The sequence below is a fragment of the Vulpes lagopus genome, chromosome 5, assembly GCF_018345385.1.
Source record: "Vulpes lagopus strain Blue_001 chromosome 5, ASM1834538v1, whole genome shotgun sequence".
In the NCBI taxonomy this organism is placed as follows: domain Eukaryota; kingdom Metazoa; phylum Chordata; class Mammalia; order Carnivora; family Canidae; genus Vulpes; species Vulpes lagopus.
The window spans coordinates 9,286,048-9,305,844 of record NC_054828.1 but is presented as its reverse complement, the minus strand read 5'-3'; the positions used below and the strand labels follow the sequence as shown (position 1 = coordinate 9,305,844).

General features: G+C 55.2%; 1 protein-coding gene across 1 annotated transcript in view; it reads left to right on the top strand.

Moving 5' to 3' along the window:
- Positions 1–19,797, top strand: part of CACNA1I (calcium voltage-gated channel subunit alpha1 I) — a 112,563-nt gene that overhangs the window by 15,138 nt on the left and 77,628 nt on the right. Inside the window, exons 3-4 of the mRNA XM_041756926.1 lie at positions 16,948–17,059; positions 19,117–19,250. Coding sequence (XP_041612860.1) covers positions 16,948–17,059; positions 19,117–19,250 — 246 coding nt within the window. The remainder of the gene's footprint in view (positions 1–16,947; positions 17,060–19,116; positions 19,251–19,797) is intronic.

The window sequence follows — 19,797 nt, the reverse complement described above, 5'->3', positions numbered from 1 at the left end:
GGGTTGGCTGTGCTGTTCAACTCATGGGTAGGTGGCATGTGGCGTGTGGAAACTGCTGGGGACCTGAGTCAGACAGACCCAGGGGCTCATTCTGCCTTTTATTTGCTCTGTGAAGATGGGCCAGCTTTTTTTTTTTTTTTTTTTAAGATTTTATTTGTCTGTTTATTTGAGAGAGTGAGAGAGAGCTGGCGAGCACAAGCAGGGCCAAAGGGCAGAGGGAGAGGGAGAGGGAGAAGCAGACTCCCCGTTGAGTGTGACACAGGGCTCATGCTTGATCCCAGGACTCCGGGATCATGGCCTGAGCTGAAGGCAAATACCCGGGCGCCCCCATGGGCCAGTTTTTTAAACCTTTCTAAGCTCCATTTTCCCTGCTGTCAAATGGGGGTGGTCGCACCTCCTTCCTAGAAGTGTGCTGAAGACCAAAGGAGTCCACAAGGCGTATGTGAAAATGGAGTTCTGGGGACTCCTGGGTGGCTCAGAGGTTGAGCATCTGCCTTCAGCTCAGGGCATGATCCCAGGGTCCTGTGATCGAGTCCTGCATCGGGCTCCCAACACAGGGAGCCTGCTTCTCCCTCCGCCTCTGCCTCTGCTTCTGGGTGTGTGTCTCTCATGAATAAATAAATAAAATCTTAGAAAAAAAAAAGAAAAAGAAAATAGAGTTCCGAAGACTAAGAACACCGCCGCGCATGTGGTCATCACTCCCGTTAACTGTGCTCAAAGGTGACTGGGGCCCTCATGTAGAAGGGAGCAAAGCCTTCGCTCGGGATAGAGCCAGTGAGATGTCAGGCATCAAGCCTTTAGATAGAACGTCACGCCTTCAGAGGATATTGTTTTCAGGGAAAATCAGACTCGATCTGTGTTACTTTGGGAAATCTGTGCCGGTTCCGCCGCTAGTACTCCCGGCCCCATCCGTGCAGGCACCGGTCACTGGTGGGCCACGCGGACTGCAGCCCGGCACCCCTGGTGGCGTGACCCGCCAGCCGGACACCTCCCTATTTAGGAGGCTGCCCGGCTGCATGTGGGAGGAGGGCCAGTGGTGGGTGTCCTGCTCTAGTTTGCCCTCCCAGCTCTGGGTTTCCCAGCCCTATCATGGATGGTTACAGATGATTCGAGAAGACTCTTTTTTTTTTTTTTTTTTTTTTTGAGAAGACTCCTTTGAAGCACCCAGTACTGTGCCCAGCACAGAGGAGGTGCTTGGGGTGAGGGTAAGGACTGGTGCTCCCGGTGCTCAACTGCATTCGCTTTGCTGCATTGACACCTGTGGCCACCCCCAGACGTGCCGTCACGGCCCCATTTCGCACACGGGGAAGGCGAGGCTCAGAGAGGTCGAGAAACTTATTGGGAGTCGCACAGCCAGGAGGTAGTAGAGCTGGGAGGAAAACCTCGATTTCTCTGAATCCCCAGCCTCAGCTTTTATCCAGGACACCGCGGCCACCTGCCGAGTCTGGAGGAGCGCCCCAGCTCTCCATGCTCCACCCAGGGCTCAGGGCGGGGAGATTTGCTATCGCAGTTGCAGGTGGCAGCGGGGAGGGTCCCCCCCCCTGTTTGGGCAGCCGCCTCTGTGGTGCCCTGGGGCCGTCCCCTGAGGGGTGTGCAGCCCCCCCCCCAGAGCTGCCTCCCCCGCACCTGCCAGCGCTGAGCTAGCGCCTGTGCTGCGCAGAGCAGCCATGCGTGGTGGGAAGCCAGTGGGCTGTGGAGGCGCCTGTGCTGGGCGGCGGGCCTGGGCGGGAGGAGGGGCCGCCCGTGACCTTGGATGCGTCACCGCCCCCGCCCTGCCCGGACCCTCAGTCTCCCTGTCTGCAGGATGGGAGAGCTGGACAGTGAGGCTGGGAAAGGGCTGGTGGGGGACCCGCCTCCTCGGGAAGCATCTCGGTGTCTGCAGGGAGCCCCTGGGCGCTGTGTTCCTTGTGGGTGGGCTCCCTCCCTCTGTGCTTGTGGCCGTGGTCCTGGCTCTCACCTGTCCCCCGGGGCCCCCTTCTGTCTGCTTCTGGTCCCCTGCCTGGCTCCCGCCCTCTGCTTGCTCTTGCTAAGTCCACCTGGCGGAGACCCTCGCTGTGCAGACCCTCACCCTTGCCTGTCACTGGGCGAGAGGAGGGCAGGGCCCATAGTCTCATCATAGCTCAGGCCTTGTGCTGTGCATTCTGGGGGTTCAGCATGTTTGTTGGAGGAACCCCTTCATTAGATCACTCGACAAGCCTCTACTGAGACGGTGCCACGCACCAGCCATGCACCGAGGACAGCTGTGACCATTTTGTGCAAGGGAAGGTGACTCTGGCTCCCTGGGACAGGCGTCAATCGGAAGCCCATCCAGAGAAGGCACCTGTGGGGTGGTGATGAGGAATGATGGTGACCCAGGGTGCTGGCGGAGCTTGAAGAGGGGGAGTCCAGGTGCCAGTGTCTCTGCCTTGGGGTTGGTGTTGGGAGAGGGCTCAGATGACCCCAGGGACTGTGGCTTGCGTGAGTGTGGATGAAGACCTGCTCTTGGCTTCTTGGCCAAGAGGCCTTTGCCTTTGCCAGGCCTCTGTTTGCTCATCTGTGAGGTGGGGCCACAGCAACTCCGGGTTGGGAATGTCAGGGAGTCAAGTGACAATTCCAGGGCAAGTGCTGGCTGGTCTCCTACGGTGGTTAGGAGCAGCAGCTGTGGGCACACTGGGGCCAGTTGGGGAGCTGTGGGGACCTTCCTGGGGTGGCTCAGGACAAGGGTCCTGAAGGTGGCGGCACCTGGACCCCAAGTCTTTGATGATGGTCTGAGAAGCTTGTGGGCCTGGCTGCCAGGCAGAGAGGCTGTCGATGGCTGGTGAGGGCTGGCTTCTGGGAGGGGGAGGGCAGGAAGGATGGGCAGTGGGAGGAGGAGAAAACCTGGGGAGCCCCAAATGTGAAGGAGAGAAGGGGGTGTCACCTGCAGGAAGACCCCCTCTCATCACCCTGCTACGCCCAATCCAATCATCTGGGCCACCCTCCCGTCTCTGGGCATGCTCCCTCTCAGTCTTGTGGCACCAGACGGGGCCTCTGGCCCCCCAGATAAAGGCCTCTAGGACCCTTCTGTGGGTTTTTAACTATCAGGAAGTTCTGCTTTAATCTAACCTCCATCCTCCTGCCCTGAGCCCTTTCCCTGTGGCTAGGCTGTTGGGAATGTGTGAGTTTTTCTGTCTCCTTCTATCTAAACAGACGGCTCCTGGGATCGCACCCCAAATGCCCACTGACAAGGCGGCATTCCCTCCCTCCCCTCCCCTGCCCAGCGAAGAGAGCACCAGCCGGGAGCCCGGAGTTGTGCGACGTGGGCAGTCACCTGTGCCCTGGACCCAGTCTCTCCTCCCCACCTGGCCTTCCTCCTCAGGGGCTCCTGGGGCTCCCTGTGTGGAAGGGGTCCGCCACCCACAGAGTGCCTCGTGCCCAGGAGGGGCTGTTGTCTCCCTCCTTGCCTCCTTTCATTTGTTTACTCATTCTTTCCTCATTCAGAAACCTTCTGGCTCCCTGTGGTCCCCAGAATAGTCTCACTTAGCCTGGTTGTGGGTCCTTCCATGGTCTGCCCGGCTGTCCTCCAGCCACCGTCCCGTTCTTTCTCTTCATGCTCTCTGTTCTTTTTTTTTTTTTCCCTAAAGATCTTATTTATTTATTCATAAGACACACTGAGAGAGGCAGAGACACAGGCAGAGGGAGAAGCAGGCGCCATGCAGGGAGCCCGATGCGGGACTCCATCCCAGGACCCTGGGATCACGCCCTGAGCGGAAGGCAGGCGCTCAACCACTGAGCCACCCAGGGCCCCCTGGGGAAGGGGTTCTTTAGGGGAGGGTGCCCCCCTCCTCAGCCCTGGGCTAATGAGAATGCCCAGATGGGTGGCCAGTGTTGCTGGAAGAAACAACACATGTCTTGGAAATTGTCCGCTTCCCTCCATCTGGTGTAGAGAAGGTTTGTTTTTCTCAGAAGTAAGGTCAGCATCGAGCTGTGCCCTCCGGGTGCTTCTGGTGGCCGGAGTGGATGTCGCAGTGTCCGTTGGTCAGCAGGGTGGGTTGGACAGCCAGGACTCTGGCTGGGCCAGTGGGAGCCTGAACCCCAGGCAACCTCTGGCACCATCGCTTGGAGATTTCTGTGCAAAGAGAGCTATAGGTGGAGAGGCTGCCCATGACCCAACCTGAGGGCATTGGTGAGGCCTGCTGGGAGGGGGGCATTTGGCCTGGGTCTTGCCGCATGAGGAGGAGTTTTCCAAAAGCACAGTTGAAGGACAGGGTTCCAGGCAGAGAGACTAGTAGGGAGAGCAGTGAGGAGTGTTGTGCAGCTGGCACAGGGTGAGGCGTGTGCTGGGTAGCAGGTGTCACGTGCCAGTCTAGAGCTTGTTCTTGATCTTGGGGGACACTGGGGAACCATTGATGGGTGTCCAGCAGGGATGGGATATGGTTAAATTCGTTTGGTAGAATGGTCACTCCCGGAGCAGAATGGAGGATGCTTGAGGGAAAGAGAGACCTGGAGACCAAACCGTAGACTCCTGAAACAAATATTGATTGATGGTTGATTGATTGAGCGAGCGTTTCCTGAAGCCCAGCTCTGTGTTGGCCCCTCTTCTACACTTGAGTGGAGGTACCCTCGGGCTGTTTAGCCATGTTGGGTGGAGCCTCGGAATTCCAGGCTGGGATCCTCTGTGGTGACCCTGAGGAGTCCCTAGCCTGATGGGCGAGGCAGAGCCAGCCCCACATCATACTCCTGTGAAGCCAAGAGGGGTGAAGGCTGGGCAGAGGGACCTGCAGGGTGGCTGTGACCACCAGGAGGATGGAGTGGTCCATCTTTCCTGACTGGGGATGCTTCTGGAACCTTCTGATGAAGAAGGAGGCCTCAAAGCCAGAGCAGGAGAGTCTCTGATCCGGGAGAGGTGGAGGGAGGTGGGGATGGCATGCCACTGAGGAAAATGCCTCGTCAAGGGCTCTGGGGTCACCCAGGATGCTGGTAACATCTGGTGTGTGGGCTGGGAGAGGAATGGGGTGGATGCTGAGCAGGGAAGGACATTTGGGGTCCAGATTTGGGGGACAAACAGGGAGGTTGCACCAGGAGGCCCACCTGCGTGGGGGAAGTGTCTCATCTTCTCAGCAGCTCAGGTGGCTCTCGAGGGGCCCAGAGTCTTGTTCAGGGCCGAGGTGGCCTGTGGAGGGGGGGGCCGGGGCAGGAGCCCAGGGCATGTGCCACCCCAGAGACCTGACTGCAAGGCTAGTTGTAATTGATAGTGAGCAGGAGAATTACAAAGAGTCCTGGCTGGCTAATGAAGTGTCAGCCCCCTCCTGGGGCATTTAAAACATGATTGGATTTTCATTCATTCATCCTGCCCGGGCTTCGGAGTCTGTGTCAGAAGCCAGCTTTGACCTGTCACCTCCCTCAGACCGCCTCGCCATCCTGTTGGGAGACAAACGGCCCCATTGGTTTCTCTACCAGAGAAATCGATCCGTCTTTTTAATCAGCCGGAATGTCTCCCTGCTAATCTCGCCCCAGCTCTCCTGTGGGGCTGCCTCCCGCATTTCTGGCATTTCTGGCCCCGTCTGCCCTGTGGAACTGTGCTCTGGTCTCCCTCTTGTCTCCCCAAGTTCAAATCCCGATGCTGGCGCTTCCTGCTGTGTGATACTGCACAGACAGCTCGACCTCTCTGGGTGACAGCTTCTATCTGAGAAAGCAGGAGGAGGCGGCTTGGCTGACCGTGAGGTGCTGTGGGTGCTGGCGGGGAAAGGGCCAGGGTGGAGGGGGGAAGAACAGGGTGCCCAAGGTCTGCACCTGGCTTCCCCTAGACAGTGGTGGGGGCGGCTGTCAGCTGCACCTCCACATCGAGTGAGGAGATGCTTGGGGATCGACTGTCCCCCAAGGTCTAGTCTGGGCTCCACCAATTGCAAGCTCTGTGACCTCAGGCAGGTCACTTCTCCCCTCTGTCAGTTTCTTCACCCATAAAATTGTGGGGTGGGGAGGTGAGGCTACATCAGTGATGTTCAGTTGGGGATCATTTTGCCCCCAGGGGACATCTGGTAATGTCTGGAGGCATTCTTGGTTGTCACAACTTGGGGAGGGTGTGCTGTTGGTTTCTAGCGGATAAAGACCAAATATTCTACAAGGCACAGGACAGCTTCTCATGGCAAAGAATTATCAGGTCCTAAATGTCTATGGTGCCAAGGCCAAGAAACCCTGGGATCTCCTGAAGCTCTGAAGGTATGGGCACAGTATGGAGCCTGGGGCTTTGGGTGAGGAGGGTGGAAACTGAGATGGGGAATCTCTGAAGGAGGAAGAGAGGACAGTGCGGAGTCCCAACCTGAAAGTTTCCTGTGATCGTATACACCTGGGTTTGGATCCTAGAGCTGCCATTTACTAGAGTGTCACATTTCCAACCGCCTTCCCGTACACCCACCCGTCCATCCCCCCACTCACCTGTCCATCTCCCTAATCCATCCATGCATCCATCCCTCTTTCCATCTCTCCATCCATCCATCTTTCCATCTCTCTCTCTCTCTCTCTCTGTTTTTAAAGATTTTAATTTGTTTATTCATGAGAGACACAGAGAGAAAGAGAGGCAGAGACACAAGCAGAGGGAGTAGCAGGCTCCCTGCAGGGAGCCCGACGTGGGACTCGATCCTGGGTCTCCAGGGTCACACCCTGGGCGGAAGGCAGCACTAAACCACTGAGCCACCCGGGCTGCCCCTTTCTTTTTTTTTCTTTTTTAAATAGGTGTCCTATATTTTATTTTATTTTTTTTTACAATTTCTTTTATAATTTTCATTTATTTATGATAGTCACAGAGAGATAGAGAGAGAGGCAGAGACACAGGCAGAGGGAGAAGCAGGCTCCATGCACCGGGAGCCCGACGTGGGATTCGATCCCGGGTCTCCAGGATCGCGCCCTGGGCCAAAGGCAGGCGCCAAACCGCTGCGCCACCCAGGGATCCCATGCCCCTTTCCATCTCTTCATCCATTCATCTGCTCATTGACCCATTTACCTGACTGTTGCATTCAAGCATTCATTCCCCTTCTTCTTGACCATTCACTCATTCAATCATCCATAGACCCAAGGCCCCATCCCCATGCTCCTATCTATCCATCTATCAACCGATCCGCTCATCCATCCTTTTGCTTGTTTGGCAGATACTTGTTGGTCAACACACCTGCCCCAATCTCTCATCCACCCTGCTGCATGTTCAATGCCCAGTTAAGCCCTCTTCTTGTACTATCTACAGGGCTTTTTGTACTTTACTTATTCTCCTCACCTAGACTGTGAGATCCTTGAGGACAGGCTCCATGTTCCATTAATGGAACTCTTCCAGGCCTTGGCCATCATCCCTGCACATAGTAGGTGTGCAGCAAAACTTTCAATGACATGCATCCTAGCAAGCAAGGTCGGAAGTGGAGGTTGTGTGGACAGAGATGAGGCTGACCAAGAGCGCTTACACAAAGGACCTTCAATGTCAAGCTGAGGAGTTTGGAAACTCTCTGGAAGGTAGTGAGGGGCCACGGAAGACTTTTGGTTCTGGAGGAACCCTCTGGCTGTGTGTGGAGAATTTATCAGAGTAAGCAAGGCTGGAGGAGGAGTCTGTTCAGAGTCAGGAGTTGAGGGAGTGCAGGCTGCCTGGGGCAGTGGAGGTGCAGATTTGTTGATGGAGGGGAGAGATTGAGGTTGTGAAAAGGATAGGTCTCTGCAAGGGACAGGGGGATGAAGGGGGAGGGAAACTCTGGAGGGTTCTTATCTGGACAACTTCCAGCATTGGTGGTGTATGGGGGACATCATTCACTGGGGATGGGAAATACAGAGAACTTGGTGGTCTGGGGAGAATGTGACCTACCCCATTATGATGAATTTGAGATTCCCAGAGACATCCTAGGGAGTGTCTGTGTTGCTCGGCAGTGAGTGGGCCTGGGGCTGGGATGGATTCTGGACCTGTTCAGCTTGGCAGAGCTGGGGCCGTGGGAATGGGTACAGGGTCAAGGAGAAGAGAGGGGAGACCAGAGGGTTGCGAGCCTGAGAAAGGCCAACATTTGAGGGACAGAGCCCAAGAAGGAGGAGGAGGAGGACCAGCCAGGGCCTGTGGTGTCCCTGGGACCCTGGGGGAAAGAGTTTCTAGAATAACGATCTTCATCTGGGGTTCTTGAACTTGGATGGGGACAAGTTGCGCATTTATTTTAACTAATGTCTGAGTGAAATTGAGCATTTCTCTCTATTGTGAACGGAGGGAACAAATCACGGTGTGATTATTGGCAGTGCCTGTGACTAGTAGCAATCACCTGTCACACCGTGGTGGTTGTGGACCTCATCACTGCTTTCCAGTTGCACAGTATCAGACCTGCTACTGGCTCTGGCTCTTCATCATGTTGATAATGAATCTCGTGTGGTTCTCTACCCCAAGTATGTTTTTTAAAAAAATGTTTTGGCAACTATTTTAATCTAACTGGCTTCTTTCCTTTCTAATTCTAAGCATTAAAAAAATGTATGCATTAAAAACATTATTCTGAGAAGGGGCTTATGAGCTTCCCCAGGGGGTCCAGAGATGCCTTAGAAACTGCTTTTGTAGGAGAGTGGCTGGCCGTGCCCAGGGCTGCTGGCCAGATGGGTGAGGAGGAGGGTGTGCATGCATGTTAGGGGGTGCAGGAGCCCGAAGGGCTGTGGAGCTCCATGGGAGTGCAGACATGGACGTGTCTGCGGGTTTGTGGTGGAGGACAGGCCTCCAGGAGGCCTAGGGACAATGTCATCACCCTCTGTCCGTGTCTCCACCAAGTGTCTGCTTGTGAGTTCTGGAGGGCAGAGCCTGTAGCCTCTTCATGCAGGGTTTCTAGAGCCACCGTGGGCCAGACAGAGGGAGTCTCAGCAGAAGGGTGCTGAATAAGAGGGTTCAGGGTGGAAAGAGAGGCTGCATATCCCTCCAGCACAGAAATCCCTTCTTAAGCTATTTGATGCCTCCAGGTGATGGGGACCTCGTTCTTTTCTGAGGCTGCTGTGCCTCTGAGCAGATGCTCTAGGTGGGGCTCCGGGCACAGAGAGGGATGGATACCCTGGTTGGTGGTGAGAAGCCAGGATAGACCACGTTCAGTTAGACAGCTGATATAAGCGGGGGGACATTAAGATATTGTGAGGGCTTGGGGGAGGCATCTGTATCCCCTGCCCAGGAGTCCAGGAGGCTTCCCCGCAGGTACACCTTCATAGTGGGTGGGCTCTGGAGACTGGTCATCCCAGAGACAGTGGGACCCTGGTCCCCAGCAGCCCTGCCCTCCCCTTTTCTTCGGCAGGGGCTGAAGCCTCCTTGGCTGGTGTTCCTATCCCATGGACCATCCGCCCTGGGTTTTCTTCCAAGCTGGCAGCCCCTGTTCCCTCACCTCCCCCACTCCGGCTGTCTGTACTGGGCACCGAGGCCTGCTGGGCATCTGGGAATCAGAGACTTTGGCCAAATTCAATGAGTTCTCAAATTATGGGGCAACTAAGAGGTGGCACTGGGGGCAGGGACAAGGAAAGAAGGGGGGCTCACTCCCTCATCTCATCCTTGTAAGGGTTCTCAGCCCCCCAAGACTCTGTAACATATAAGGAGAATCAGTCCAGCCCCGGCAGGGCTGTGTGTCATGTGGGGAGCTCCCCACTGCTTGAGGCATGTAAGCAGAGAGGTCTAGAACCATCTGCCCAGCAGCTCTGACCACTTTAGGGAGCCGCTTTCTATCCCAGCTCAACCACCGTGTGATCTTGGGTAAGTATCTGGACCTTCATTTTTGTATCTGAAAAGTGGGTGTAATAACATCTGCTGTGTCTACCTCCCGAGGCTGCTGTGGGCATGGGAGGAACGGATCCTTTTTTTTTTAGAGATGGGGAAAGAGAGGTGAGGGGAGGGGCAAAGGGAGAGAGAGAATCTTAAGGAGCTCCATGCCCAGTGTGGAGCCCAATGCGGGGCTCCATCTCACGGCCCTGAGATCACGACCTGAGCTGACATCGAGTTGGATGCTTAACTTCCAGAGCCCCCACAGGCGCCCTGGGAGGAATGACTCCTTAAACAAACAGGAGACAGGTTGGTGTGAGGTTCAAATCCCTCACTAGCTGTGGCCTCAGCAAATCAGTGACATCCTCCCTTGCAGGGCTGTGGTGAAGGTTGACAGGGGGTGGGAGGGTGGGGATCTATGACAGTGGCTATCCCAGCAGTTGCTTGTGTGGGTTTAACTGTTGCATTTTATTTTTCTTTATAGTAGTTTCCCTTTACCATTTTTTGTTGCCCCTCCCTTTTATAAAGTAGGCCCCACTCCAGTGTGGAGCCTAGTGTGAGCCTTGAACTCATGACCCTGAGATCAAGACCTGAGATGAGATCAAGAGTTGGGCACTTAACTGACTGAGCCACCCAGGGCCCCTTTGTATTGAGGTAAGAGGTACATGGAGTAGAGCTCACAAATCTTTTTGTCTGGCTCAAGGCATTTTTCCATATAAATATACAACAGTGACCTTACGCAGGCCAACAAGAACATCTCCAAAAGATGGAGAGAGTCCCAGAAACTCCCTCATCCCCCACCCCCAATGGGTGCTCTCCCAGTCACTGCTGTTCTGAGCTCCTTCCCTGTAGGGTTAGCTTTGCCTGATTTTTCACTTTATAAAATTGGATTCATGTGCTCTTTTGCTCTTAGGATGTCCAGCCTCTGTTACCTAGCGTTATGCCTGTGAGCTCTGTCTCTTTTGCTGTGTGCATCAGTAGTTTGCTCTTTTTCATTGCTGCGGAGTATTCCGTCGAATGGATGTGCCACCGGGTTTCTCAGCCTTGAGACATGTGGGGTGACATGTCATGTCATGTGTGCTGACATGTGGGGCCAGATAATTCTTCACAGTGGGGCCGTCCTGTGCATTGTAGGATGTTTAGCGGCATCCCTGGTCTCTATTAGATGCCAGTGCCCTGCCTCGCCATATTGTGGCAATCAAAAATGTCTCTAGACATGGCCACATGTCCCTTGGAGGTCAAAATCATCCCTAGTTGAAATCTGCTGCCTGACTCATTCTCCCGATGCTGCACACTTGAGTTGTTCCCAGGTTGGGGCCGTTATGAATAACACGGCTCTGAACGTTCTGGCACATGCCCTTTTGTGGACTTCTATCTGACTTTCTCTGGGATATGCACCCGGGGGTGTCCCTCCCCGATCCTAACAGGGGTCTCTGTTTCACTTTAATAGATGCCAAGCCGCTTTCCAGAGTGCGTTTTGCTCATAAAGAGAAGTCAAATGAATACATTGATGAATTAGTGGATGGGTGTCTTTTTGAAGCCCGAGTCTAGAGCATAGTTGATGTTTGAAATGGTAGCCACACATCACAGCTGGGTCCTAGAACAAGGACGTGCTCTAGGTAGCTCCAGGGCAGGAGTAAGTCTGGTTCATCTCAGAGCACTGATGCACAGGCCAGGTATTCAGTGGACCTGGCCTTGGAGAAGCCTTGTCCTAAGAACTGGGATGTGGAACATCAGGCCCCATCCAGCCTTTGGAGACTGGAGGCCTGAGCCTCCAGTCCTATCTTGGGACTCACTGAGGACCAGTAGGGGTTGGACCCCCACACAGGGCCTGGGTCACCCTCCCTGCCTCTCTGGTCCAGGAGGGCACAGCTGCCAGCCCTTTCCTCCTCTTGATTTATTCAGACAACTGAGGTGCACCCTGGGAGACGGATCAGATTTCAGATTTGACAAAAATAAAAACAAATGTGGCTGCCTCAGCCAAACCCAGCACTCCTGCACACACACCCCTACCCCCCAGAGCCCTCCGAATTACAGAAACTGTGACTGTCATCTGGGCCTACAGGATGGAGGGTGGTGGTCACCATGGTAACCATGCTGGCCTCTGGCTCCTGGAGAGGAGGCTGCCCCAAGGGGCCTGCTGGGGCGTCAGGCACTGTCCCTCCACCCGGTCACTCTTCTCTCTGGAAGTGGCAGGTTTGAGGAGGCCCTCGGCCTGGTGGCTTCCCCAATGACCCTGTCCCTCCAGTTTTCAAGACAGCAGCTGGGATGTGGGATGGAGTTACAACTCTGGTTCAGCTTGACTTCTTACTGACTGAGGGCCTTGAGACCAGCACCCTCCCCTTGATGGCTTTCCTTCCCTTCCCAGGGCCCAGTGTCGGAATGTTGTCCTTCCTGACTTCATGGCTGGCTGTAACCCAGGCCCAATTGGGAGGAGACAATGTGGGTGAGAAGGAAAAAGCAAATATTCCAGTGAGCACATGCCAGCGGAGGGCCTCTGGTGTTCCAGGCCCTGTGCCTGGGGTGGTGGAGCACGTGGCTGGGAACATGGGCTTGGGAGGCAGCAGGGGGCTGATTCAAATCCTGCTGCTGTCATATAACAGCTGTGTGACCTCGATGGCTGGGGCTGGAGCCCGTGCAGCCAAGTACCCCATGCTTCAGTGTCCTTATCTGTAAGATGGTGAGAACAACCGTACCTGCCAGTTTTAGGGAACTTTGCTATAGTTCTGGGGCAGCCCTACATTGCCAGGCCTGAACTGCTTGATTGTTTTTACAAAGGTTATTTCAGGGCACCTGGGTGGGTCAATGGTTGACCATCTGCCTTCAGCTCAGGTCGTGATCCTGGGGTCCTGAGATCGAGTCCCCCATCAGGCTCCCCACAAGGAGCCTGCTTCTCTATATATATCTCTGCCTCTCTCTGTGTGTCTCTCATGAATAAATAAATAAATAAAATGTTAAAAAAATTTTTTTTCTAAGTAAAAAGGCTTTTAGTGAAGATGCAGACATGGGTCCGAAAGGCTGTGTGATAGCATCCCTTCTTCTCTACTCGAGGTAATACTAGGTAGTCAGCAGGTAAAGCGAGCAGGGGGCTTCAGTCCTCTGCTGGTGAGGTGGCTTTTTGCCCCTCCAAAGCCAAAGAACGGGAGACCCTGGACCCAGTTACATGACCGGCTGTCAAAGAGAGGGCTTTCCCTGCTGCACACCACCTGACGGACCCTGGTCTCGAGTCGACAGCCCCACAGGCTCTGTTCTGCGGCTCTGGGCTCCCTGCCCTGTGTGCTTGCTGGAGGGTTTCAATGAGATTGTATGTGCCGTTTGGTTGGAAAGCTCCTTGGCAAACAGACATTCAGGAGCACTTGAGAAATGTTTGCCAGTGTTACCATTGTCACTGCAGCTTATTCGGGGCCCGGCACACAGCAGACACTCAGTATGTGCTCATGAATTTGCTGCTGGGCTGTGAGGTCCCAGTTCTGAGGACCGTGGGAGGCCCCGCCAGCAGAGCAGGGGAAGCAGGGTGGGGGCCGGCTGTAGGTGGGTCCGAGTCTCCGCAGGGGCCGGGGGTGGGCTGATGGGATGGTGGTGGGGGGCTCTTCTTTCTCCCCCAGCTGAGTGTGTGTCTGGGAAAGTTTTGTCTGCCAAGGAGGCTCTCTTGGGTCACCACTGATCTCTATCCCCATTCCTGTCCTCAGAGATACCTCAGAGACTGCCCATCTTGGGTCTAATCAGGTGCTACACATGCAGAGCCTGGACCTTTGGGGAAAATGAGTGTTTTTGTTTTTAAGATTTTAAATTATTTGAGAGAGAGCGAGAGAGAAAGAGAGCAGGGGGAGAGGGAGAAGCAGCCTCCCCTCTGGACGCAGGGCTCCATCCCAGGACGCTGGGATCATGACCTGAGCTGAAGGCAGATGCTTAACCGGCTGAGTCACCCAGGTGGCCCGAAACACGGGGTTTTGGTGTTTGTCTGAAATCCAGCCATGGCTCAGGGACCCCGTGGGTGGGGAGTCTCTTGTCAGAGGGTCCCTTCTGTCCCAGGCTGGCTGTGTGGCAAGGATGACTCTGTCCCTGTTTCCCATCTGTGCAGTGGGGGATTGGATAAGTTGCTCCGGGGGACCTCGGTGGGATTTCTCTGTGTCACAGATCACTCTGACAGGAGTGAGGGTCTGGGCAATGAAGCAGGCAAGATGACAGGGTCCCCACGGCAGTCTCAGGTGCCAGGCAGGTGGCTTTGAGCCACCTTCTGTGAAAGGCAGTGGGAACCACTGAAGACTCTTTGCCTTTGTCAAGCCAGCATTCAAGTCTCTGCCTGCCCCATTACCTAGAAATCCTTACCATCCCCTTGGGGCTCCGTCCTCCCTCAAACTGTCCCAGAACCCTGGAGTTACACCTGACTGTGCTCTCAGAGTTCCTCACTGCTTATGACTAATGGTGGAAGCATTAGGCCTTGGGCCAGGCATGGGCTCGCACAGCCTGGAGACCTTGACTCCCTCTGACGATCTCCTTCCCCACGTTGCGTGTCTGGTTCAGCTTCAAGGAGGGCTGGTGCCTTTGATCCCTGAGCCAGTGGGGAGCATGTCAGGAGCTGTGGGCAGCAATGCCAGCTCTGGCCTGACTTCTGAGCCTCACGGGCTCCTGGAAAGGGCCCAGGCTCTGCCATCTGGGATTTCCCTGAGTGCCTCGGGGCAGGGCTGAGACTGTCCACCTCTGAATGTCTGAAGCTGAGCGATCTAAAGGTGAAAGCCACTCCATCTGCCTCCTTGAGCGACTCAATGCAGCCAGTGACATCAGAAGCACCACCACACAGTGGCTCTGGGTACCACTGAGTCAGGTCTTTTGGGCTGCTTAACTGGCTGTGTGACCTTGGGGAAGTCACTCCAGCTCTCCAGGCCTGTTTCCGCATCTGCCCCCAGTGAGCTGTGTTGAGAGCCAGGGCTGTGTCCCCAGGGACTTGGCACACAGTAGTCATGGCTCCTGCCAAGTTCATTACTGTGGTAGCTAGACCAAGTGGATAGGGAGCCCTTCCAGAGAGGAGGCTGAGCCACCACCTTGTGAATGGGGAAAGGTGCTTCAAGGGAAGTTTCAAGAAGGGACAAATGAACTGAGCTGTGGAGGATGAGTTGGAGTTTGCCTGGTAGAGACAGCAGAAGGAATGCATGCAGCGGGTATGCTTGGGGCCAGCAAGAAATTCAGTGCATGCTGAGGCCGATGGGTGGGAGATAAGGCCAGAAGAATTCAATGAATTCAGAGAGTGTAGGCAGCCTTGGGTGTCAGGCTAAGGAGGGTGATGGAGCCAAGGAAAGTTTCTGAACAGGAGAAAAGCCTCAGCAGAGCTGCGCTTCCGGCAGATTAATCTGGTGGTGGCCAAATGGCTGGAGGTGGGGGGCAAGCAGAGCAGGCTCTGGTTTTGTATCTCAGCTCTGTCCTTTTCCAGCTGGTGACTTTGGGCAAATCATGTTCCTCTTTGTGTCTCAGTCTCCTCATTGCTCAGTGGGCTCTGAGAATTAACTGAGGTGATGCTTGCAAAGTGCTTGGATAGTACTGGGCACACGGCACTTGTCTGGTGATTGTGGGGGCAGAGACCAGTGCCAGAGCCTGGGGGTGCTGTGCAGAGTCCAGGTGAGAGACACTAGGGATGGTCGGAGGCCCCAGGGGAGGGGGAGGAGGTCACAGGCAGAGACAGGCCATGCATCACAGAGGAGAGCACTGGCTTTGGAGTCCAGCAGGCCTGCTGTGGATCTCAGCTCTGGTACTTCCCAGCTGTGTGACTTGGGTGAGGCCCCTAGTTTCTCTGAGCCTCATTTTCCTCATCTGTACAATGGGCCTGCTGGCCTCCATTACTCAGGGAAGGAAGAAGTGGGGGTTCTGGGCTCCTGGGAGATGGCTGCTTGAGTGCGCTTTGAATTTCATGTGGGCAAAGAGGGCAGAGGGAGCAGAGGAGGCTGCTGGGAGGAGAGAAGTGTGGCAGGCAAGGGGAAAGGCGAGTGGGGGGCGAGTTCACTGGTAATTAGAACGTTTGAACTTCAAAAAAGTTAATTAATGACGAAGCTGCTGCTTGGAGCAGTGCTCAGGCTAGAAGGGGGCCCTGGCAGGGACTGCAGGTAATTACAGGCTGTGGCGGGAGAGTGGTGGTGGGGTAGGAGGGGTAGGAAGGAGCAGGGCTGGGCGAGGAGGGTCTGAAGAGAGGGAGGAAGGAAGGCAGCATCCCAAGGTGAGCAAGGGGACCAGGGATGGGAGGGAGGCCATGGCCAGGGAAGCCAGGTCTGTCTCCCATCTGGCGAGAAGAGGTGTTCACCCCCACTGGGTAGGGTCTGGCCAGCGTGGCTGCGTCCCAGCTTAGCGCAAGGGGCCAGGGTTTACCATTGGAGACACTCAGGCATCACTGGATGTCAGAATGGGCAGGCCCATAGAGCTTTACTGATTCCTGCAGCAGACCGAGCTCCTACGAGATGCCCATCACTGTTAGAGGTGTGAATGCAGAAGCCCTGTCCCCTTAGAAAGAAAGTTCTAGCTGTGGATAAAGGCAATGAGCATGCCAACAAGGCTTGAGGACATGAAAGTGCCTCAGAGGCCCTCCTTGCCTAAAGCTGGTGGCTGCAGCAGACTTTCTACCTGGGCAGGCCTGTGGAGGCTGGATCATATCCCTCTTGTTGCAGAGGCTGGGGAGGGCCTAGGCTCAGATAGTCTGCAACCCGGTGATGAGTTCTAACCCCTGCCATGGGAGAGGAGGGAAGGACAGGGGTGTCCAGCGCACTTCAGCCACACCAGATGGACCCTCTGCAGGCTCCAGCTCCAGGCCTGGGGCAGATATGGAGGGGCAGAGGTCAGGGGATGGGAGAGGTGGTCAGAGAAGCGAGGCAATGACAGTCAGAGGGAGGTGGTCCGAGGTGGACAGGAAGGGATGATCCAGAGATGGCCTGCCAGCTGGACCTCTGTGGGCTTCTCCCTTCCTGGCACTGAAGAAAACACTTAGGCCGGGCAAGGAAATGGGGAGGAGTCCTCCCAAGCAGTGGCTTGTAGGGTTTGGGTTCTCTGGTGGGTTTGGCACCTACAGCCATGTCTATTGTGAGGTGGGTGGTAGGCTAGCTTTTGGTCTCCAAGGTCTTTGAAAACTTGGGCATTGGCCCACTCAGTGGGGCGTCTGGAGGGGAATGGGGTGTATGCCTGTGTCTGTGGAGGGTGGGGTGTTCTTATTCCAGCTGCATTCATCTCTCCCATGGCTACAGTCTTCCTGACTGTTTTGTCCTTGACTCTGTGTGTACATGGTTTGAATGTGTCAGCATGCTGGTGATCCTGCTGAACTGCGTGACACTTGGCATGTACCAGCCCTGCGACGACATGGACTGCCTCTCCGACCGCTGCAAGATCCTGCAGGTGAGGCGGCCAGCCCGGCCTGGCTTATAGGCCCCGCCCACCACGCCACACCCCGCCCACCACGCCACACCCCACCAGCCCCGCCCACTCCACACCCCGCCCACTAGCCCCGCCCACCCCCGCCACACCCCCACTAGCGCCGCCCACCCTACACCCCGCCCGCTGGCACCGCCCACCAGCCCCGCCCCCCACACGCCCCGCCCACAAAAGCACGCCCCGCCCATCCGCCCAGCCTTCGCTGCTCATGCCGGCCGCTTGGCCTGTCCTGGTTCCACTGGCTATCCTCTTCATCAGTCCTAGCTGGTCTTCCCCATTCGCTCCCCGCCCTCGCTCCCCGCCCCTGCCCCCCGCGCCCCCCGCGCCCCCCGCTTTTTTTTTTTTTTTAAGATTTTGTTTATTTATTCATGAGAGGCACAGAGAAAGAGAGAGAGAGAGAGAGAGAGAGAGAGAGAGGCAGAGGCACAGGCAGAGGGAGAAGCAGGCCCCATGCAGGGAGCCCGATGCCGGACTCTATCCTGGGTCTCCAGGATCACGCCCTGGGCTGAAGGCAGCGCTAACCCGCTGAGCCAGCCGGGCTGCCCCCCATTCTCTTTCTTGATCCTCTCCCCCCTCCATCCTCTCTGTATTTTGGAGCCTCTGTCCTGGTCTAGGCCCCGTTTTTCCCTCACCAGTTGCCTCCCCAAACCTTCTGCTCTCCCCAGCCCCAGACTAACCATACTGCCCCCATGTCAGCAGACTGTAAGTGACCCTGACACTCATTTGCCCAAAGCCTGCCCTTAGCTCCGGGTGCTCCTGGAATAAAGGCCAAGCTTGCTGACTTACTCTCAGTTCCCATCAGGAGCTGGCCTCCTGTATCTCTCCCGTTTTCATCTTGGAGGTCCAGATGGGGGCCTAACCTTGGGTACCTGCCATGACCCCATGCAGTACTTGTCTACCTGTAGTGCAGGCTGCTAGGGTTATACCCATTTCACAGATGTCTATAAACATCATGTCATGTCCTCTCTCTGGGAAAGCCAGGGAGGAGTTGCCTTCTGCCTTCTGTGTTTCCACAGGACTCAGCAGTTCTGAGCAGCCCCTGAGCAGCCCAGCGTCTCAGCATCCCCTGAGGCACTTGTTAAAGACCCAGACCTGGCCCATCTCAAACCTGTAGAATCAGAATCTCCGGGGTGGTGGGTCTTGGGTTCAGGAGGGTGAAAAGCTCCCCATCCAGCCTCAGGCCCCTGGGTGGAGTTAGCCTCAGTGGGTACCAGGCTGGCTTCCCATCCAGATGGTGGGTTCATCAAGGACTCCTTTCTATGTTGATGACACCCAGCTTCTGTCTCCAAACACAGGAAGTGGGTCTGTTTCTTGAACTAAATTGACTACAGCCCTCATTGATCCTGGAAAGAGGAATTCACCCAGGCCCTGTCCTCAGGAGCTATCTACTCGCCTGAGCCCATGCTTAGGGACACATTTGGGGCCTCCTTTCTGAACAGAGGAAGGCAGGGATGAAACCTGTGTGGTGAGGTTGCGGGGGGAGTATCAGGTCTGTTTTGAGAAAGATCCTTTCATGTGGGCTTTGGAATCAGATAGACCTGAATGTCAGTCCTGGTTCTGCCACTTACCTTCTGTGTGACCTGGGGCAAGTCACTTGACTTCTCTGAATCTGTTTCCTCACCTAAAATGGGGCTATCCAGGGGATTGTGGGGACAATTAGAAAAGAGAATGCAGGTCAAATATCTTGCCTAGTGCTTGGCACTTGTTATTAGTGAGAGCCCTTAGCCCTGCCCCCATCTGGGTCCCTTGTCAGTACGCCTGACTTTTGGGAACAAAAGCATGGGCTGTATGACCTTGGGCAGGTTCATTCTCTCTCTGGGCCTCTGTCTCCTCATTTGTGAAATGACTTCATTGGACCAGGATCTCAGAGGTTGTCTTCCTGACCAAGAGGAGACATTTCCAGGTCTTTCCCAGGCCATTTGTGTCCTTACCTGTGTCCCTACCTCACACTACAGCTCCAACCTGGTGGTCCTGTCCCCGAGCCTCATACTGTCCTTGCTTCTTGCCTTCTTCCCCTGCAGGTATTTGATGACTTCATCTTCGTCTTCTTTGCCATGGAGATGGTGCTCAAGATGGTGGCCCTGGGCATTTTTGGCAAGAAATGCTACCTTGGGGACACATGGAACCGACTGGATTTCTTCATCGTCATGGCAGGGTAGGTATTGTACACCTGACAGTGTACATCTGGTGCACACCAGACATAATTTAAATAATCTGTGGGGCTTCTGGGTGATAATGATGAGGCTGCATTGCATAGGACCTCCCTGGGCCCCTGGGGTGGGAGGAATGATGGCCCTTTGCTAAATGACCCGGACAGACAGATACTCCTTCCTCCCTTCTCTGGTAAGACACGTGTCCTTCTGTGCTGTAGCTGATACTGGGCCTGTTTCACACTAACTGTATAACCTTGAGAAAGCTACTTAACCGAAGCCTCAGTTTCTTCATCTGTAAAATGGGGATAAGTATGACTTTGTCAAAACAAGCACCCAATCAATGTTAGCTATCATTTTATTATCCTAGATTGCTCAGCAAGTCAGAGCTAGAGCACAGACTCAGGCACTCCGTGACTCCAAACTGGTTATTTCTTTCAAAACACAAGCTACGGCCAGAGAAGAGCCAAGTTACAACTTAGCCCATTTGGAGCATCTGGGGCCCTGCTTGGTGCCTTGTTCTTGCTTTTATGGGTCAGACCGGGCTGGTGG